This window comes from Rhyacophila brunnea, unplaced genomic scaffold, assembly GCF_057557595.1.
Source record: "Rhyacophila brunnea isolate RB1 unplaced genomic scaffold, BYU_Rbru_1.0 scaffold_14, whole genome shotgun sequence".
NCBI classification, from domain to species: domain Eukaryota; kingdom Metazoa; phylum Arthropoda; class Insecta; order Trichoptera; family Rhyacophilidae; genus Rhyacophila; species Rhyacophila brunnea.
In genome coordinates, this window is record NW_028232796.1 from 36297279 (window position 1) to 36321150 (window position 23872).

Consider the following 23872-nt stretch of genomic DNA (forward strand, 5'->3'; position numbering starts at 1 on the left):
TCCATATCTCTAAAAGTATTATATTTAGCTCCAGTTTTAGTATATCTTTATTTTATCATTTAGGTACTTCTATCATAGACTTTTTACTTTTATCATTTTTTATAAAAAAAGGCTAATAAACACAAAACCTAGTTGACATGTTTTCTTGATTCCACTGATACACAAAATTTACTTAAAATATAAATAAATAGTAGAAGAATTCAATACCTACAAATATTTAAAGGATTTATTTGAATTATGTAAATGAATAATAAATGAGTTATATCAATTTTAGTAATCCAAAAATTCACTCGGTCTCCAATATGTTAAAAGCAATAAAACAATAGTTTTGGACACCAAAATGCTATTATTTTACCATATTATTTACTATATAATATACAACACCAATTTATTTGATCTGACTTGTATCAAAATTTATACAGTTTAATCCAAATACAAGTTTTACTGCATAATCAGAATAATGGACATGTCTGGGTTTGATTGTATTTTTATTTACAATATACCTTTATGATAAATATGTACGTAAACAGTTAATAGACACCTTAATAAATCTTTGACCATTTCCATACTTTAAAAAATTAGGTAAAACCTTTGACAACTAAAAATCGTTAAGTGTTCTAATAGCTTAAAGTCTATTTAGATTTTATGGTGCTATATGATATTTAAGAAGTATGACTTAAACTATAATATTACGTAGATAAGCCTTTCTATCCAAATATAACATGCATGACGTATCAGAAAATTTCAATTATCAATTACCTACTTATCATATTATTAAAAAAAACAATGCAATATTGCTTGGAAGGGTTTGACCAACATGTTCATATAGGTTGTGACAACTTAGAATAATGTACGATATTAAACTATTTGAGATCTTCATCGGATGTTCAAGTATTTTAATTTAATCAATAAGTCATGTTTAATAAAATAGTTTTATTAGAACGTAGACATTATAATTAAATTTATTAATAATAAAAGAAATCCAATATTTTCAATAGATGCTTAAAGCTGCTATCACACATTCTTTGTCCATCTAAAGGAGTGAAGAGTAATAGGTATTCTGCCACTAGATGTCTCTAATACCTATTATAGTCTATTAAAAACCTATAACTTTCTGTAAACCTATTTTAACTACGAACACACTAAAAAAATAACCCCATTTTGGTATACAGGTACTTATAATAAATAGGCATCTACTTTTAAAAATCATCTTCGAGTAATTTAATGTGACAGTAAAATACATCCTAATAGTCTTTTAAGGGATTCCTTAAAAATTAAGGCTATTAATTTCAAAGTTGGTGGTCTCTGTGTTTACTTTTTCTTGATTTCGATTCTGTACCTTTCGATCGTATGTATATTCATAAAATAATATCAAATTCATCCCCATTTTTATTAGTTAAATATAATTAAACAGGAAGTTCTTTGCAAAGTTGTTTATATTCATCAGCCCCCCATTTTTTATATTTTACGACTAACTTTATACATGACTTTATAATAATAATTGCACAGTAATACCCCAAATTACGCGAACTTGGAGTTACACGGTTGTTGATTTTTTCCGCTATCTTCAGTGTTTCTCTTGCTGTAATACGCATTGGACACGTTTCGCACGTCGTTATATGTTTTCCAGACCCTTAAAAAAACTATGTCGTCCAAACATAGTAAATCTGATTCTCCTGCACCCAGTAAGAAATGAAAAACGCTATCTTTGGAATGTAAACTTAACTCAAGGTTTCTCAGCTCAATTGAAAAGGGCTTAAAAACATTAGAAAACATAGACTCCAATGAATAACACATTATAGCTACAAAGCAAGGAATAAAAAAACTATTAGCCTACTGGAAGGCATTGTGTCATAAGACGAATTTGTTAGATTTTATAAAACCATCAACATCAAATTATCTTTTTTATGTATTTTTTTAAATATTTTTTAAATATTTTCTTCTAAACTAATGTTTTTGTTAGTCTTTGGTACCAATTAAATAAATTTATATGCAAAGTTGTATTCCGACTTAAGCGATTTTCGTCGGACCCACCTTTCGCATAATTTCAGGGTATTACTGTAACGACGTTAGGGTCATTTTATTTCACTATTCTAATTGTGTACTAATATGTTTTCAAAAATAAAATATTCTATTTGCAGTCCTAAATTAATGTTGAGATCCCCGGGGTTCCAGCGGCTAGCTCAGCTGTCCATCATTTGAGGGTGGAATTAAATAAAACCACGTCTGTCTCGTGTAACTTGGTATTAGCTTATATTTTACACTTTCTTTACATGTTTAGGTTTTTACAATTAGTTACGCAGGTCCGTATATGTCGGAAAGGGGACGCTTACTCACATCTTTTTTCTTTCTTTTTAAATTCCTCGTACCCACGCCATTAGTAAAAGGGACTAGTGATTGGCCAAATCTGATCGCATGATCTTTGATTCGGCGAATCACGAGCCTGACCCTGGCGCCGGCGCGCGAGGATTTCACGCACAATGCGCGGCAAAATTTATTATATTTGAATACTTATATTTAGTCTTAAAATTATCGCTTTCATCCATCATCATTTATACTTTTTAAATTAAATTAAATTTATCTTAACTACACCTCCGCCCAATATGCGATTTTCACACACCGGACGAAGGCCTTTACTTATGATTAAAAAATACTTACATGGTTGAGCAAGGAATCAGATTAGATGTTTTATGAAGCCGTTTCTAGAGGTCAGGGTTACGTTTCGACTTATAGCTACTAAATGATTATTTTACACCGGGAGAAGCCCGCCTGTAACAGGGGTGTATCAATGTGCTTGACGATTTTTTGCGATTATTTCAAAATGGTGGAATATGTAGGTTACCGACTTTGAAACTAACAACCTCAATAATTGTCAGATGTTAAGAGACCATCCATAAATAAAAAGTACAAGTGGTCTGTACCATGCGATTGATATACTTAACTATATGTAGATACACTGTATGTATATATTTAGTAAAAATATATTTCCATGAACAGAAATCATCACAAATTATAATGTCATATTATGATACAAAACTACACATGATTTCTGCTTACAGATGGTCTCTGAGGCTGATTACTGTTACTCATAATTATGTTCATCGACCTAGTTCTTCTAGCATCATTCGAATCAAAGCACGATGTCTGAACCCAGCCATAGAATGGTAATTCAGACCATCCAAATATTTTGGTGTACAGATTACCTACACCTGTGTTTTCCATTTGACGTAAATCCCCTAGTTTTTCCCCATATTATAATCATGATTGTAGTGTAGTAATTGTATTTATTAAGATTGAAAATTTAAAGCCATACCTACAAAGTAAATACAATATCTACATTATTATTAAATTATTAGTCATTGTAACTAACATGAAAAATAATTGAAGGGCTTGGAATAAAATAGTGTCAACCTTGTGTAATGCCATCTATGAGAAATGCTTCCAAGCTATTCGTCATAATTTTTGATAAATGTATTTGGTAGAATGGTGTCAGATTCTTTTTGCATTGCAAGCGACTCATTTAGATGTTGGTATCATTACATTCAAATGACACAAACACCGTTACAAAGTGATTCCATCGTAGCTGCAATGCCAGAAGAATCTGTCCTTCATCTACTTTTGTATCGAAAACTATTACGATAAATATCTTGAAGTAAAATATTGTCAACTGCAGCTACCAAATTTTGAAACAATAATTAAGCAAAGGATTCCTAACTCAAAACAACTACAACATGTCGATATTGTCGTTCTGATTTTCTTGCCTTTCACAAACACATAAATTAATTTACCGAACCACACAATGTTGATGCAACATTGTTGATTGGAAAAAATAACTACATATTAGCGCTTGCAACATCGTTGGAAGTACTCAGCATGCATGTAGCTGATGGTGAAATTCAAATACTGTTCAAACCGCACAGAATCCATTCTATTCATAGCGCCAGAGTCACTATTAGTTGTAACAACTGCCTTCATCAAGAAATATTCTTACCTACCACAATTGAAATAATATTATACATTGTTATATTTCTAATAATTGTTAAAATTGCCAAATATTTTCTTGACAATAAAATACCATCACTGTTTCTTTGTATGATGTTTATCAGGCTTGATTATAATGATAGTTGAGTTAGTGAGGATTAAATCATGTTTATATTATGTGCAGAAGAGAATTCAACCTTATTTGCATTAAATTTGTGGGATAATAATAATAAGTTGAAGTCGAATGTCTGATTGCAGGGCATTTTAATGACAATGTTTAGTCCCAAGCCCTTCAATTAAAACATTATAACTTAATAAAAATACATTATAATAACAACGAAGTTGTTACCTACTTTCATAATATATTAGAATCCTTGAAAGAGTTCTATTTAAAATATTTTTAAAAAGAAAGTATCCTTGAAACTAAAATAATATGAATAGAATAGATTGATGATTCGAAATCTACTTTTGACATTTAGCATCTTACTGAATTAAGTTTTCTATTGTATTTCGCTTTAAAAGCAACTTTTAGACACAATATCCAATTCAATAGTGTGGCCTTGCGGTTAATATTAAAACTATAAAGATTCTACTATAATTAGAAATAGAGTTTTCAATATAGTTTTGTAGTATGTTAAAATCTGGCTCGTTTTTAGAAGGGTAATTTTATTATTAAGATCAAAAGCTAAATTTCATTTAGACATAATATCCATTTTGGACTTATTTTACTACATATTACAAGTGGACTCAAATTAATATTTTACGTACCTATTTCTAAATTTATCTGGGTAAATATTTTAGATATACTCTCGTATAATGTCGTAATTACAAATAATATTATATTATAATATGTACATATATCTTAATTTACTGCATATTATTATATAAATAATATCTTTTTACAAAAATCATAGATTGCTTTTCTTTATTGTTTTATTAATAATTACGTAGGTAAACCCAGCAAAAATTTACATACTATTTATAGTTTACAGGTGGCCCTCGACTTACGCACGTAATTGGTTCCTGATAATGTGTTTGAATGTTGAATGTTCGAAACTAGAGGGATCTATAAAAAAACATTAAATAGTGTAGGTACTTTAAAATATTTATTTATCAATGGATATAATAAAGTTAATGAGGCATATTAGCATCTTCTTAGGCCATATCCGCCCATTGGGGCACATGGACACCACGCGGCTCCTCCAAAAATCCCTGTCGCTCGCCAGTCTTTTTGCTTCGTTCCAGGTCAAACCAGCATCCCGTAGCTCCGCTGTATATACTCTATAGATAGTATTTAGCGTTCTTCTAGGCCTGAAGAACAAGCAAGCCGGGTCCAACATCGCCTCTTCAGTCTCAGCGTAATAAGAGGCTGCTTGGAGCGTTCTCTTATCTCCCCGTTGCTCTTAAAGTCATACCACTGCACACCCAGTATCCGTCGCAAACATCTGTTTTCGAAGCTCAGTATACGGTTGCTGTGAGCCTTAGTAAGGTGCCATGATTTGCGTATTAGCAATCAGGTGTTTCCTTTATAAACTTGTTAAGAGATAGTTAAATACCACCCTTTTACATATTTGTAAAGGTGACGGGGAGCGGAGGAGAGAAGACCGACTGCATGGAACTGCAGAATTTTTGCATTATCAACAAGCATCTCAATTTTAAGAAATGTACATACAGTACACTCAGTAATCCGCTTCTCGATTATCCGACAACTACTAAAATCCACAGTTATTTTTACTAGTTGAAAGCACAAAATCAAGCTCTATAATTCGTCAAATTCACTAGTCCGCTGCGTACAAGTATTATACAACGCAGATGAGACGGGTTTATTTTGGAAACTTCTCCTTCGTAAAACGTATGTTCATTGCGAAGAAAGTAATGTACCAGGGAGGAAAGTGCCCAAGGACCGCATCACAATTATGCCGTGCTCCAATGCAACCGGGACATACAAACTGAAGCTTTTGGTCATAGGGAATGCTAACAATTCTAAGCCATTCAAGAATATCTGCCTCACTGAACAACTGGTTGTGTCAAGTGATTTACTGTTAAATATTTAGTTAATAAAGTTACTTTATAAATATGTATAATTTAGTAAATACATACTTGATTTTGATTATAAATAAAACCGTAATTTTCTAGTAAAAATTTCTCAAAAAATCTATTTTTACCAATAACTGTTTTAATTTTTACCATATTTTGTATGTATGCACTATAATCCGCTGCTTTCACTTATTGGACACTTGTCTGGTTTTTGTGGTGGCGGATTACTGAGAGAGTACCTATTGTAATATTGAATTGTGGGAAAGTAGGACGTTCGAAAGCAGAGGGCCGCCTGTATACATACCACTAATAAAATCACATGTCCGTTTATGTATACGGCGTGTCAATTTTCGATTTCGTAATTAATCAACCGTTGACGCGTTTGCTATGGTATGTTGATGACATGTGTAATATCTCCATTATTAAAAAAGAAAATATTAAATTAGCTTCCTCCTGTAAATATTTATAATTGATTGAAGAACTACATCGGCTCAATTATGAACTCCCTATTTGCCAATTATGATGATTACAAAATATAAGGGACATAGAAAATAACAGTTTTTAGCACAATAAAAATAATATAGTGGTTTAGTAAATACAATATTGATTCATCTTGCTTCAATTTTATAAAAAAAAAAATGGATAGCATTGATTATTATTATTAGTAGCTAAATTTTATTCAAACAGCTTTCCAAGTGATAAATGAATTCTCTTTATAATCAATTATAAACTATTCATATCAAATTATAGACACTAAGATGGTGATAAAACACACATTTTAAAACCATTGTAAAATAATACCTATGCATGAAAATATCAAGAAAAACTTATCATTGAAGAAGGGTCACATTCAAAAATTATATTTTGTGCAAATTCAATAATTAATTTATGACATATCAACGGCTAAAATAATATTAAATTATTTCCAAACAATAAATCTATAAAAATTGTATCATAAATCTATATATATATATAGCATAAGTAGATAATAACAATAATATGTATTATAATTTGGATTCCCTATAACTATTATTATGTGATTAATTATTAATTATTATCATTCGTACTTACCGGTGGCGAGGGGTGGAGGTAGGCTGTTAAGATTCGGCATAAATAATAGTACACACTAAACTTTGTCAGTAGTACTTTTGTTTATCTGGAGATTGTGCTGGTTCATTTTCAAAATTTAATTAAACCCAATCTAAACCAAAACATAATAATTTAGGTATGCTATGGGCGATCCAAAAAAATAGTGCACACTTTTTAAGTCATACGTATTTGTTTTCGTTGAATTAAGAATACATATTACAGATGATTTATTAAATTCAATTTAACCCTGCCTAAAACAAACCATAATAGATAAAAAATATTCTTCTATCTATAAAATATAATGTGAAATTATATATTATGGGTCAACTGCATAATTATAGATATTTTATAATATTATATAGAAGTATATTTTTTATCTATTATCAATATGATTTTCTTATGGCAGGGTTTACTTGAATTTTAAAAACAAACCAATTGGTACCATAGTGTGCACTATTTATGTCGGATCTCCGCAGCCTACCTCCACCCTTCACCATCGGTATATAGGATTTATTAATTTTATTGAGAGTGTAAAATCAAACATCGTTATTATCAGTTCTTATTGCCAAATAATATTCTACTACGTTTGTAGCTGGTAATTATGCTCCTATTTTTACTCTAAAAGGGACAAAATGTTGGGCAAAACATGTTGGGAAACGCTCTGTAGCTAATAATATTATTGTCTATCATACTATTCATACATAATATTCGGAGCATTTCTCTTCAGATGTTTGTACAAATCAACTTATCACCTGGAACCAGCCTAGGAGTTATCGAGATTGTGTTTCTCCACTTCCTCCTATTGATAAGTTATAATAATAATAATATATAGGAGGCAGTTTTATCGTGTTCAGTTGAAGTTATAGCCATAACCTAAAAACACGATTTTTATTTTAATCGAAACATTGTAAATCTTAGATTGTATTTTCACCTTTTAATAATATATAAGACTAGTCACGCTATTGCGCAATAAATTTTTGCATGTTTGCAAATTATTTTTTAATGTTGTCTTTTAATTTAAGCCATATTCAATCCTATCATCCTCCACCACCGACACACCAGCAACGGAGCTATGTTGAATCCTCGTGACATTTACACAAACCTATACCTAGTTACTAGTAGGTACCTACATATGATCAAACTATCCATGACTACATAAATAATTACTAATCTTCATCTCTTCATCTCCCAGGATCATGGATACAACAAATTTAACTAGTATGTCTCTCCAGCGATTCCTGGATTCCATGTCGACTATAAATGTTTCACGTTACAATGAGTCTTTCTAAATAAATTATTGTCTTCCCTTCAGGCTATGTTGCCAAATAACTCCTAACATATATATTTTAGGGAGCTGATATTTAATGTTCAATTTCTTCATGACGGAGATAATATTCATCCCCTCTGTTGTCCATGGAATCTTTAAAAAAATGCGCCTGTAACACCAATTTTGGTATGCAAGTAAATAATATACGTACTGAAAAGATATTATTATGAATTTATTTAAGTAGGTACGTAGGTAGCTACTGGAAATTATTATTACAAATTTTATGTGTTTAAACGTATTATAATATGTTAAACGGAAAATATTTGGGATGCGTTGTAAACTTAATGGTTGTAAATTATTTAGGTGATGTATTTTTTGTTGCAATAGTTGATTTCAATAACAGTACCTACCCACTTTTGTCAGGCTTGGCACGAAGGCTGCTGCTTCCTCTGTTTTGAGGTTTTTTATGGATTTTCATGGGTCCTTACCAATTCGAGGTTCCTGAGCTATAGCCTCTTTAGTGCTAGTCCAAGGGGGGACAAGCAGGCGGCGGGCAGCGGCGTGCTCAACTCGAACGTATAACCATATTGTGTGAAATGTTCGCAGACAATGTCTTTTTTGGGATATTCCACATACGGTTTTACGTTTGTGTTGCATACACCGCTGCCGCCCCGCTACCCGCGCGTTCACTCTGTCCAAGCAGCTTTATGATCAATACGGCCCTGTTTACCAACGGAGTTCAGACTATACCTAGAGGGAATCATTTGAATGTTTCACAAGGTACATACCTAGATTATTTTAATACGGATTCCAAAACAATTTTAGCATCATTGAATTTTATTGGTAGATACCTAAATAACTATAGAAAAATAATATTCTTTGGGTCGGAAATTAACCTAAAACTGGGCCTGTATGTATGTAGTAAAATTTAAACGAGAAACAAATTTTAATTTGTCTGCGTACGCACCATCATAAGATAATTAGAATTAGAATAATATTATTAGAAAAATTATTAAGTGTCCCTATTAGTAGTAAGTAAGATGAGACATATAATTATTTAGTGGCAGGCAACATTCATGTTTATCTCTATCTCAAAATTGACCATCGATAAAGTGCAAGTTCTGTCAATATGTCAAATCGCCGCATAATAAAATGCGAAATAACGCTACACATAATTTGAATACCATTTTCGAGGAATAAAACGATTAAAAATGGACCTAATGACCCTGCTTATTGTTGTGGGTATTATTTACGGCGTATTGTTTTTCTTCGATTCTTTTTTTAAGGTTCGTAAGCGTTTTAATGTGGTGCAATAACCTTACATTGCGCGTTAAATCGTCATTATTACAAATGATTTTATTTTCCAGAGTTGCATGCATTATCCATACCTGGCGCTGTTGGACGGCACCGGTTTGAAATTCGGATTCTTACATATGTCATGGTATACCGCGGCATTCAATAGATCAGTCTACAAATGGGGTTCAAGCTCTCCGAAATTTCTGCAACAATGGTTCAGCATGGGATGCTATACGACCCTAATCCTGCTCCCGATAGCTGTCGGAATCGTCTTAAAGTCGGGAGCGGATTACCTGACTCCAGATGACGGCAAATTCGTGAGAAAAGGACCTATATTAGAGTCAGCCATCCCAGGAGTGAATCTTCCGGCTGAGGACTTGGGTTATTATCTATTTTCATTAGTTTTAAGCAGTGTCATTCATGAAATGGGCCACGCTTTAGCAGCTGTCAGAGAGGACGTCCAATTAATAAACTTTGGATTCCACATTGTGTTTATAATTCCGATTGCGTTTGTTGTGATGAGCACGGAACAACTCCATTCATTAAGCCCTTGGAGAAAATTACGAGTATATTCCGCAGGGATTTGGCACAATACAGTTTTGGCATTAGTCGCTTATCTTTTATTCTTGGCTATTCCTGGATTCTTCGGTTATGCGTACCATATAAATCAAGGCGTCCAAGTTGTTGAAATATCTCCCAAATCACCGCTGTTTGGACCGAAAGGAGTTATTTACCTCGACACTATAACTCATATAAACGAGTGCGCTGTGAAGAATAAACTTGATTGGGAAGACTGCCTGATTAATATACTCTCGCAGCAGTGGGGAGTTTGCGTGTCGACGGATTTCGTACATAAATTCGACGAGTCGGTGCAAACAAAGCATTCGAGCAGTGGTCTGTTAGAGTGCTGCGAAAAAGTCGACGGACAGAATCTCTGCTTCGAATACTTGGAACCCGCTCACGGAATGGTGGAATTACCGCAACACATGTGTTTACCTGTGAGAAAAATACTGGAAAGTGATTTTGAAAAATGCTTCATTTCTGACGGATTTAGTTGTCCAATAGAATTCCACTGTGTAAAACCGATACTACAAAACACAACAAGCCTCATTGTATTAAAAAGACTAAAAAAACCTGACGTTTTGTATATCGGGCACCCGTTTGATATACACCATACAGTGATCGTATCGCAATATATACCTAAGACAAAGTTTTTCCTATCGAATATTCCCGAAGGATTCGAAAAGGCGATGAAATATATCATAATGTTTTCAATCGGCCTCGCCGTCGTGAACGTATTCCCGTGTTTCGTTTTTGACGGGCAGTACATCATACAAACGTTCGTTCATCTGGTTTTCATGTCAAAGATGAAGCACAACAGTCTGAGAAACATGTCATTTTGCATTACCCTCATCGGGACAATAATCTTGGTAATAGTCTTCGGAGCGATGCTCTGGAAACAGTTGATGTAGTCATAAATTTAAAAGAAGAATTATTCAATAATCTTCTTGAAAATAATATTCACCTGGTAGGAATTAAGTATTGCATTTAACGAACGTATATTATTATACATCGCTGCTTCAATATTGCAAGGTTTTATATTTTTATTTAGCAATGTTCGGAGAATGAGTTCTAAAAATTGTCGACTTATATCGTAATAGATATTTCGGTTATTACGGCGTGTTTTTCCTCCTCCTTTCTTCGACGTTTCAGACTCATTGCAGAGGTCATTCTTAAGATAAGCCAATAAGCCAGCAAGAATAAAAACAACCCAGTTAGTCAGAAGCGGACAAAATTCAAAGGCCAGACTTAACTGCATACTTACATCAAAATCACTGGTTACATGTAAATTGTACGTATTACATTTCACCGTAGCACAGTTCGCCATGAGCTTTCTTATCGGAAAAAGATGACAGTATACTGTACGGTCATTGATATCGGTAGTTTTTATTACGTATTTTGTAAGTGTTTTGGTACAAGTCGGTTTACAGGAAGCCAGGCGGGAACCGTGCCAATTTTATTAGCCGATTTTGGCAAAATTCATGGATTCAAGAATAAAAACCTTACTTAACTTAACCTAACCTAACAAATCGTATCTGTTCTGGCAGAACACACTAACTGGAGAATACTAGTTTTGAGTAATTTGACTTTGAAGTTGTTAAAATGTTTGAAATAGTCTATCATGTGACTTTATTAAGTAATCGTAAAAAAGATGACTTTAAAATAAAGACTGTTTATTTATTAAGAAGGTTTCCAGACGGTAAAGTTTGAAATAAGGAACATTTTGGTATAACTAACTCAATATGTCATTTTTTCGAATTAGTGTCTTCTGCCAGAACAGTGACGAAATAATCCAGTAAGTACTTATATCGGCTATTTTCAAAATTTGTTTGCCGCTGGCTTCCTGTAAACCGACAATAACTGTCTTTTATTTAGACCTGAATTTTATGTCAGTAGGTACTATACGACCCAAAGAGGTTGGACGGTCTTTAATATGCAACCATATATTTCCGATACAACATTTCACTGTGTGAAATGTGCTGCGGCGAACTTCGCAGCCTTTGAATTTGGCAGGTGTATACCAAATAAGCTGTCGCGGATGCCCAAAGAAGTATATTGACCAAACCTCACAAACAGTGTAAAAGTGTGTGAGTGAACATGAGATAGTATATCGACTAAAACACAACACAATGTCACAGGCCACAAATTTGACTTGAGACCAAGATATTATGCCAGAATAATGGATGTTTTTCACGCTTAGTAAAAGAAGCTATCGAAATTCATAGGAGGATATGCCTACGATTTGAAACGTCATGGTGTCACCTCCGAAAGGGGGGGGGGGGTGTAGGATGATGCGCTGGACCCCCCTGATGATGTAAGGTCACGGTGATCGTCTGCTGGCTTCTTCTTTCGGGGACATGCTTATTGATTGACAACGCGGAATTACAGGCGACAACAGGGTGTTTTATTGTCGGAATACATTTACAGTAAATTTACAGCATAGAAAATATTTAACAAAAATATTTTAAATAAATTTAAATTGGCGGGCGAGCGCGACCGACGTCCCGAGAGACCAAAACCCGAATGACAATCAACCTTATTGGAGAGTAGGTTAACTCTAGGCAAGAATTAAAAATATTACCTACAAATTCTGTCACTGAAAAATGACAAAAACAGCCTCTGGCATATGTACCTGGCTTGTAGGTAGGTACCTTGGGTCTCATATTTCCAATGACATTATTGATGGACAATGCACTCAATACAGTAGCTAGTCGCAATTTCCATTTGCATATTTTAGACCTTTTCTAAGTACATGCTTTGAAAAGGGGCTGTGCATTTCTTGGAATTATTATTACTGCATTTCTTTGCTTGAAATATCTAAACTACCTAGGTACAAAGACATATTTCCACAAAATAAATACATAATTTTAAACTAAATACATTAGACATTGAATGGCTTGGAATGAATGAATTTATAGGTATTTAATTATTATTATGCATGACTTTAATATAAGTAGATAAGTGCTTTTAGGTTTTTTTTTTTTTTTAAGCTAGGGACAAATTTAATGGCAAGGCTTCTGATGAAATTATTAATGCTGAGAAAGTAATTATTCTTAATACCCACGTATTCATGGAATAATACTTATTTAGTTTAGACTATGTTGGCTAAGTTTCTAAAGGATGACTATAAATTTTCATACGTCTTAAGCTTACGGGCTAGAAATTTGTCTCGCAGTCGATCTGCTCATATTTGCATGAATCCACCCAATGATGATTCAGGCCTCATGGCCTTGGATCCTCTGAGGATGCAATGGTTTAGGCGATAACAATGGCTTTTAGCACTTTCAGCAAAATCCAATATCCGATCTGATATTTCTGGTCATCACAACTGACACAGTACACTATCACTTTTTTTTACTCTGAGCAACGCTTAGAACACTATAAGTGGCGTTAATATTCATACACCTTACAGCACCCTTCAATACAATATCTCTTGAAAATGACCTCGAGACCGAATCATCAAGGAAAGAAAGAGGAATAAAATATGATAACAACCCAATAATATAACCATGAAAGTCTCACACACTATAATACAGTAAAACCTTGTTAATACGAATTCCACGGGACCGAAAATCGAAAAAAAATTCGAATTACGAAATATGAAATGTATGGGGGATAAAAATTTTGAAAAAAAAAAATTTTGATTTTCATTAATTTTGTTTACAATCATAGATGTGCCTACGAAATTTCCGATTCCGTGTGTGTTAATGGTTATAAAATGTCAGGATTATTTATATTACCTTCTTAAAATAAGTAATTTATGATGTTTTAAGAAAAATCTGTCACAATTTTCAATGACTGGCTCATGAAATAGTGTACTTTATTACGATTTATTGAATATTTTTGTATGCCAGGACTCATTTCGAATTACGAAATTCGAATTAAAGGCATGGTTCTATATGAAAATAATGTTCAAGGGACTTTTTTTTGCGAAAAATTCGAATTAGAATTTCGAATTATTTATTAACGAGGTTTTGCCATATGTATATTTCTAAATAATTTAGAAGTAAGTACTTAGACAATTTTCAGAACTCATTGATTATTGGTTATAATTATTGATGAAGCGATAAATATAACTATTCAATAATATAACATTAAGACAGTAATTTAGATATAAATTTCTACATATTGTTATAATGCTTTCGTATACTGTAGGCATTTCCAACGTGTCGATCGCACCAAAGTAGGAATTGAGTTGTGAAAATGTAAAAAGCATGTATATTCAGTTGCAACGTGATAATATGATTTCATTGAGATTTTGAATGGGGAACGATTAATATTTTTTTTCCTTAACCGGCTTTCGTCGTATCACTCACGGTCTGTCACAAGAGTGAGAGAGAGGGAAGATGTGAATCCTCGCACTTTAAACTGTGACATAGATTCCTCTTACCGTCACGCAGTAGGCTCTTTGCACAATAGGAGAATAGTTTGACGACTAGTGCAATGAGTGTCCGAAAAGAGACCGAAACTTATGATTTTCACGACGAATGGAAAACTGTGAAATGAGGTAAGAAGATATTTAGAAGAAGGAAATGACTAATTGTGGCTGACAAATTGAAATATACTAAAGTATACGCCATTTTACCTCCTCGACTGACCTCATTTACCTTGTCTACTATTTGATGTAAACCCTTTAAACCACCAGCAATCAGCGTGTAGCGAAAGGTGGAGGTAGGCTGTCAATATCCAACATAAATAATGCACACTAAACTTTGTCAGTTAAACATATTTCTTTTCATTGAACTAAGACTACAATGTGCAGGTAGTATTTGTTAATTTTTAAAATTCAATTCAACCCTGCCTCAAGCCATACTAAATAATAATCAAAAAATATTCGCTTATCTATAAAATATTTATAATTATGCCATTAAACCATACATAATTTTAAAGATAAAAATAGTTTGTTCTATGGCTTAATGAGTTTTAAAAAACTAACCGTCACCATCTGTGATATTATGTATTCTTAATTCAACGAAATCAAATAAGTATGACTGAAAAGTGTGCACTATTTTTGTCAGATCGCCCATAGCATACCTGAACTATTATGATTTGGTTTAGGCAGGGCTTAATTGAATTTTAAAAACTACCCATCACCATCTGCAAACTGTATTCTTAGTTCAATGAAAACAAATAAGTATGACTGACAAAGTTTAGTGTGCACCATTTATCTCGAATCTTAACAGCCTACCTCCACCCTTCGCCACTGCAGCATAATGTATATTGTTATTAGGTTTCCCCATTAATTACTATACCTGTCAATACATTTTTTGAGTTTATTCTTACAAGAATTATTGAATTAAGTCTTGTGTGAGTTTAATACCTTCCAATAGGGTTTTAATATTTTGTAGTGAAGAATATCCTCGCAATTTTTTTGATAAATCTTGATGTTTATTATATTAAATATTATTATTTGACAATCGATATACCAGTATTCTAATCAAGCAACTATACTTAAATTATGCACGAATAAAGAGCATTTATTGTACAACAGTAGCTTCACTACTACGTAGACTAAGAAGACTACAATTTACAGATGGTGTTGATTCATCATCATCATCAGGGGCGCGACAACCCGGTGTTGGTCCTGGCCTCCTCCAACAGCTCCCTCCACCTGTCCTTATCCAGTGTGGCCGCTTTCCAATTCGGTACCCCCAGAATACGGCAGTCACAGGCAGGTCAATCCAACCAGCGAATCGTTGGCCTCCCTCTTCTTCTACGTTCTATTGGATTGCTGGACATCACTCTCTTTGCCGGTTCATTGTCATTCATAAGTGCACATGACCTAGCCATCGCAGTCTTCCAATCTTCATTGATTGAACTGCGCTGCAGTCTTCGTACAGCCCGTAGAGCTCAGCATTATATCTTTTCCTCCAATTGGTGCCATCCCTGATCGGTCCATATATACGGCGGAGAATTTTTCTTTCAAAGATGTTCAGGGCTCATTCATTTCGAAGAGTAATGTCCAGGTTTCCGATGCGTATGTGAGCACTGGCTTTACAAGTGTCTTGTAAAGAGTGCTTTTAGTTCGGCGAGATAGTATGCGGGACTTAAAATGTCTTAACAGTCTGAAACAGATGGTATTGGTTGGTTTTTAAAAATCAATTAAACCCTGCCTAACCAAACCATAATGATTTTGGTATACTTTGAGTGATATGACAAAATTATGCACACTTTTTCATTCATACTTATTTGTTTTCCTTGAATTAAGAATACATATTACACATATTGTTGGTCCATTTCTTTAAAATTGCCTAAACCTAAAATAATAGATAAAAAAATATTATTCTATCTATACAATATCCAAAGTTATTTAGTATGATTTAATTGCATTATTTTAGATATTTTATAGATAGATGAGTATTTTTTGACTATTATTTATTATGGCTTGGTTTCGCAGGGTTCAATTGAATTTTCAAAACTAACCAACACTATCTGTAAATTGTAGTCTTATTTCAATGAAAACAAATACTTATGACTGATTAAGTTTAGTGTGCACTATTTCTGTCAGATCTTAACAGCCTACCTCCACCCTTCGCCACTGCTGTACAATCTATTATAGTATAGTGTAGTGTATATCATAGTAATTATAAAAATGAAAATATAACATACAACCTTGTTATATTGAGGGATCGATATAGTATAAAATAATAATTACTTGTTTATGATAAATAGAGACGCTTAGGACCAAACTGTTTTCTTGTAAAAACATTATTAAACTACTTGGTTCACTTTCCGTCTTAGAATGTTAAGATAACGTGTAATATTGATACATGTGAGTGAAAAATGTTTCAGTTTTAATTTTTAAAACACCAGGCAACACCACGAAAGCCTAAATGATATTTAATTGCTAAGTTTTTATCTTCCACCCATCATCGTAATGCAAGAGTACGGCCAATAAACATGAGACGAACACGTTACAAGAGCTTCATATATGCCTCTTTTAATTGACTGGCCCATTTTGCATTATATAGCGTTTCATCTCCTTTGGAAAGAGTGCTAACCTATAAAAATATAACTACATAAATAGTCTCGTATATAATATAATATATTATCACATAGCAGAGTCATCTGCAACAAATTAAACATCATATAAGCCATTTTCAACAAAATGACATTTAAGAAATTGCATCTAAATTGTAATTTGAATTTCTGTGTTAGTATCGGGCGGAACTCTGTTTTTACCTGTTGGCATATACGGTGTTTTTACTCGGTGCATCCAAAGTGTGTGGATGTTTTTTTTAGTTAATTTTTATGGATTATGTAATATTTTAGATTATAAAATTTGTGTTTTTTGTGAGACTTTATTTTTATAGAAATCTTATAATAATTATTTCAAAGTGATAGCTAAGTACTAATAAATAATCGGTGGAAACGGTGAAGTGCCGATGAGGCTACAATTTACTACCTGCATAGTATAATATTCAAATTACCATATTGAACCGTAATATAATATATATAGCGACCCCCTCATTTTCATATCCGATAAACGCGACATAACCCTACGAAAAAAAATATTTTAAGTCTCGATTTATTACAAAAAGCGCCAAGTCCGTGTTTCATATTATTTAAAGCTTGGTTGATTTCACGCGTGTTTAAGTCAACCAATAAGGGAACGTTCAATATTGAAAGGGCGTCTCCCATGCTGTAGCATCTGGTAAACTCATGACAGTGCCACGGAAATATGTGCTTTATGCGGAGTAAATTAAAAAGTGAAGTACAAATAGCGCTATGTCCAATTTTATTTTGCCTATATTTATTGCATTTAAGAGTTTATCGGCTGAAACAAATTGCCATTTGGTTCTAATTTCAACATAGTATACAACGGAAAAAATAATCTCACGTTAAAACAAATAATTGAAGCTTGAAACATAAAAACATTGTTTCCCGAAAATATTGAATTGTGGACTTATCGCTTTTTATAATTAGACGCCTCAATTGGTAATTTTTGAAAGACTTTTCGTCGCCAAATAGGGGTTTGGAATCCCAAAATTCGGATATTGAAATAATGAAATCCTAGACTTTCAAAGATTAGTTTTAACCCAATTTTCATCAGATGTAATCTATAGATTTTAACTAATTAAACTTGAAAAAAGTACTAATTTCTTATTAAATCAGTATATTATACAAAAACGACATCCACTTTTTCATATTTTACTAGTTGGATATTTTAAAAATAAATATTGTTTGCTTCACTTGAAATATTGTAGACCAAATTCACATTTACGGTGGCCACTCTACCAACTCGTCTGCCATGAATACTAATAAAAACACATCACTAAATGTAAAATATTTATATGAATTTTCCATATTAACAGAAAATCGTTTTTATTTACCTATGTAAAATACTGAAAAAATAAATTGGAACAAAATTTTATGTTTTCACTAAATTTCGGATTACAATTCCTAGTGTTGGATACACCTGCAGTCTTATTCTGGCAGTTGCGTTTACTATTGACAAGAAATTTAGCAACCACCCGCACGCATTTAAAAAGTGTTAACATAATAATGTTATTTATTACTATGGTAATATTTTGCATGCGCTGATGCTTAACTTTGTGTTAACATGACTGCTAGAATAGGGCTGCTAATTCTTGCAGCACAGCCTCAAGGATTCCGTTGTAAGCAATTTACACGCTGTAGATCTCACAAGGAGAGGCGTGTGGCAGTGAATCAGAGGGAAATGGTGCGATCTTGTGCTTGCTATATGCTCTGATGCTGGAGCGTAACATATTCGGTCCAATATTGTAATTTAGTAACATTGGTGATTTATGCAGTGTACTCTGAAATCGTATCACTCAAAATGTTCTTGAAGTGTTAGTGCAACTGGTTTGAGTGTTTAATGGTGGCATTTTAAAGATGACCAAACATTTATAATAATATGTATCTGTTGTGTGAATGTTACATGGTAAGGATGTTAATGTTAATGTTAAATGGACTCTTATTTAAAATATTTTCCTATGCGTGTTTGTTAAGGTTTAATGTAATTAATTTTAAAATATTATGTTAGATCTCGAAATTGAATCAGGGTTGCAGAAAAAATCGACAATGCTTTTTCATGACTACTTACTATAAATTGTATACATTTTCGAAAGCACAAATTAAAGTAATATTTACTTAGTTCAACCACGGTAACTGATTAGTGTTGAATTGATCTTATTCTAGTCTAATTATTGACATATTGATGCATGTAGAAGTGTGTTTTTACACAATTAATTATTACTTATTTATATCAATATGGAAAACACTTTCTTTGCAACCAAAGTCATGTTCATTTGATTGCTTATTAGACCTGCCGGCCATTACAACAATTGAGTTGTGATTATATTGAGATACACGTCGTGTACTGTCACGGCGACAAATTTAGTCTATGGTTTTGTCATTCTATAGAATATTTTGAACGATCACTATCTCTATAAATTGAATAATGCAGGGTGCCAACTCTAATGTAGTAGTATTTTGAATTATTACTCACTATTCATTCTAATTTCAATAAATTTTAACAGTTTATATGTGCGCATACGTTAAAATTACTTGCGATATTACATCCATGGATAATATTTTGAACAGAAAACCCAACATGTAGACCATAGATAATAGACAACATTCATAGAAACACATTGTGCCAACCGCTAAAAACAAAAAAAACACGTGATTTTGACATGAATCGAAAATGTGTAGGCTTGTAGAAAATGATAAAAAACGTTCATTGAGTTATGTCGGTGTCGATGCAGTGCGGTACGCGTGAGGTGACCTTATTGTTGTTATGGTGTTTTCGGCAGATTTTGCTAACTGACAATGTTCGTTTACGGTTTCAAAATGTCCTACAGGATGGGAGCAAGTCTGATTAAATTTTAAACACCAAGAAAAATGACATTACACACTTCTTTCCCATAGCAGCAGCTTATTGTGATGTCACATGATAGTGCACAACATGCACCTCAATATAATTACAACTTTAGACGCAAGTTCACATCGCAAGTAGTACACTTTAGGGACGGCTCATAAGTTTGGGAGGACTGTGATTGGCCATCAATTTCCAAGATATGCATGTAACACGGCGTAATATACCCATTTCTGAATGATTCCTGAAATGTACACCTAGACTGCTACTTTTTTCAATTTGTTGTGATGAGCATTGGACTTTAGTGATTTTCTTAGATTTAGTGACAAAATTAGGGTCAGCTCAGCCTCAGAAATATACAACTTAGAAGAATACTTGAAAATACTGAGAGGAATTTGATTCTATTGCACACTGGGCAGGTGTATTACCAATAAAACTTACCCATGCACAAATGTCATAATTTACGCTCAGAGGTGTGCTTTCAATTCAATTCATGTATTTTTGAGAAAGTATGTTGCATTCTTAAATCCTGTGTATAAGTTCCATCTATGAATCAAAATTTATGTTGAAATATCTCAGATGGCTCAGGTAGCTTCTTAAATGGTTAAAACCGCTCACCAGTTAAGCGAGATTTTTTTTCTTTTTAACATTACAGCAGGCCATGAGGCCCAATTACAGTAGTGTAGTAGTGAAATAGTGTAGGAGTAGCAGTGAAACAATCATAGAAACACCCAGGCTTTAAAAAAATCACCTAAATGTATTGTGACCACGCTGGGAATTGATCCCGGATGTAAACTCAGTACCATACGCATTGGACTACGAGAGTCGCCAATAAAAATCCTGAGGTTCGGTCCAAAAAAATTAAAGGCTGTGGCTTTTCCAAATGGTGTATTTTCAATGAAGAATGTTGCATTCTTAAATCTTGTGTATTATCAGTCCTGAATAAAAAAAATATTAGTAAGTTTTTAAGCATTTTCCTTCACAATAAGTAGAATTTTAACAGGTAACCATATTTTTCCTGTATATTAAAAAACCTTTTAATAATCACACAAAACGTAGGACTGATCTATGGTTATACATAGTTTAAATATGAGCACAAGTTATGTAGCAAATATTGTGCTGCAACTTATAAAGGGATGGAGCCCTTTTGAATCACATAAATTATATAAATCTACATAAAACAATAAAGTCAGTAATTGACCTGCTCAAAATATTTCTAGTAGAGAAAATATTATTGCAAATTCTCTTAGTCTAAAGTCTAAACATTAGGTAGTCGTGTTGAACTAATATGAATACGTGTATTAATTAAGGCGCTAAGTACCAAAAACAAAAAAACATCATTTTTATAGAAAAGTGTTCTGCATACTAACGCCAATAACTTCAACTATGGTCTAAGTGCTTCAAGCAAGTCAAAAAAAATACAGCAAAATATTTAAACCTGTCGACGTTTTATTTATAATGGTGTAAATAGCACTACAGTGGTCAACCTCATTCAATATAAAATGGCTGACGATGGTGTGTTGACACTTGCGAGTCCTTAATACCTAAAATTATAGAAGCTGCCGTGATTGCTTCACACTGTAAAACCACATTTTTCAAAAGGTCTGCTTCATGAAATTTTACTGCAATGACTCGGTATTTTGTAACTACAGGCAATACTACTTTTTGGTACTTAGAGCCTTAATTAATACACGTATTCATATGATGATGAAATGAATCTTATATGGACTATAATAAAATTACCTTTAATTTATGCAATATGTATCAAGAAAGCATTTTTTATGAAGTAATAGCTTAAACAGTATTGTGATGAGAATTGTCTATTTCCAAAAACCGATAGTCCACAATATAGCATATTTCGATGGCTTTGTACAAAGATATTGTATGTGCAGTTTTTATTGAAATTGAGTTAACGGTAACCGGACAAAACAGAACATGAAGAAACAGAACAGTGGAAAAATAAAATATTCATTTTTGTCGTATCTATTTATTAATTAAATACTTATAAAACTATAAAGTTTATGAAAGAAATATATAATATTATAATCTCTGCATGTTGGCCATTCACGGTAAAAAAGTATCTGCTTGATTTTGATAACCATGCACAACTCCACAGAATCATTAAACTCATTATTTCGTTGTTCTGGTCATCCAAGCATTTTGAACATATTCGATTGATTAAAACGAGATATACCTAGCTTGCCGGCAACACCTAGTTGAGTCTCATTTAATTGAGGCTTTTCAGTGATTAGAAATGCAGAAATTATATGATTTGATTTTTTTACGGCGTATAAAAACCTGTGTTCTTAAAAACTTATATTTTTCCTGAAATTTCATAGCTCTGTTTATCGGTGTTCTGTTTATTCATGGAACCGAGTTAACATACAAAAAACGTTTGTCTGCATCGTATCTATACTGCAAAAGTATTGTATAAAGTTTGTTAATTTTAAATTATTACTTACCTATTTAAAATGAAAATTTGGCAGTTTTTACTTTCTCTGTAGAACGACGATATATTGACATCTCTTCTCAACTTGATAGAAAACAATTTACCATTTAGAACATTTCTTGTAAGACATCTCTACTTATAACCATTTTCCATCGCAGTACCTACTGCGTTTTATTGACTTATAGAATAAATTGTTTTGAAAACTAATAGTATACCTTCTAATCAACTGGTAAAGGTAAAACGTTATAAAAATTAATACTTATACCTATTACTTCATAAAAAAAACTGAGAAATTATCGCCAGGGGTGGTTAAAACTCACTATGTGCATTTAAAATCTATTATTGAACTAGTAACGAACCTTTTAACTCATTCACTGCGGACCTGAAATAACATGCTGATTATATCTAATGGGCAACGCAATAGATGTGTTGGATGCACGTAATGAGTTAAGGTAATCTTACTACATATTGTACGTATTGAGTTTTACTTTTAACCGATGGATATAGACTGGAAATAGAATGAATTCAATTTCTATTTAATTATACATTTATTTTATGTATATGTCATATTATGTTTATACTAATCCTATTCATAGAAAGATTGATCGGTGCTTGTTAAATACCCCGATGCAATGCAAAGTGACTTGAAGTGGTTGTAATAATGCATGAGGTCATCATTGCATGTGTGCATTATCAGGTTACAGCATTCGCACCTTGTTTAATTTGATGTAGTTCGCGTCAGGTGATTGTTTCGCACTTGAAAACAAATCAATGCTAACACAACTTACCGTAACCTAGAGATAAACATCTACTCTGTAGGTAGTGTTACGTTTCCGTAGGTTTTTAAGTTTCATATGAGCTTTCAAACTAACAGATGCCAAGCGAATAAAACCCGCACCGTACCACGTACCACGTACCACGTGGCATCTGCAGTTTTTTAGATCTGAGAATATCTCGGGAACAGTCACCCAAGACGGAGGTCACCAGGCACGCAACTGTGCATTGACGGAGTGTAATGTATTAAAAATGCTTACCCATGGGAAACTAAATGAAACAATCCTCTCACTTGTATGACGCTGCAATTATTTTAAAAGCATTAATATTGGCCTTCGTGGTAGCCGGTTGGATAACTCGACAGGACCAACTTAAATAATCCTTCATGACTTTTCTTAACTGTGATAGATGACAGATCGTTTTTTTGCGATCTACCTCAATGTGCATGTGCGAGATCGAATCTGTTGCATAGCAATTAAAATGCCCTAGGCTATTTAACAAGTACCAATTGATCAATAACAAGTCAGTTTAAATAATAACAATTATTTACATAAATGTATGTAACAATTTTTCATTA

The 23872-nt window shown here is 33.0% G+C and overlaps 1 protein-coding gene across 1 annotated transcript; it reads left to right on the forward strand.

Moving 5' to 3' along the window:
• Nucleotides 1-9477: 9477 nt before the first annotated feature.
• S2P (membrane-bound transcription factor site-2 protease) lies at nucleotides 9478-12696 on the forward strand. Its single transcript, XM_085942245.1, has 3 exons — nucleotides 9478-9660; nucleotides 9742-11653; nucleotides 11695-12696. The coding sequence occupies exons 1-2, from the start codon at nucleotides 9586-9588 to the stop codon at nucleotides 11140-11142; spliced, it is 1476 nt and encodes a 491-aa protein (XP_085798371.1). The 5' UTR covers nucleotides 9478-9585; the 3' UTR covers nucleotides 11143-11653; nucleotides 11695-12696.
• Nucleotides 12697-23872: the final 11176 nt, after the last annotated feature.

Bases quoted from the DNA above. Each gene is read 5' to 3' on its own strand.
- S2P (XM_085942245.1), top strand. From the start codon at position 9,586: ATGGACCTAATGACCCTGCTTATTGTTGTGGGTATTATTTACGGCGTA. The intron at 9,661-9,741 runs GTTCGTAAGCGT...TTTATTTTCCAG, and splicing joins TCTTCGATTCTTTTTTTAAG to AGTTGCATGCATTATCCATA.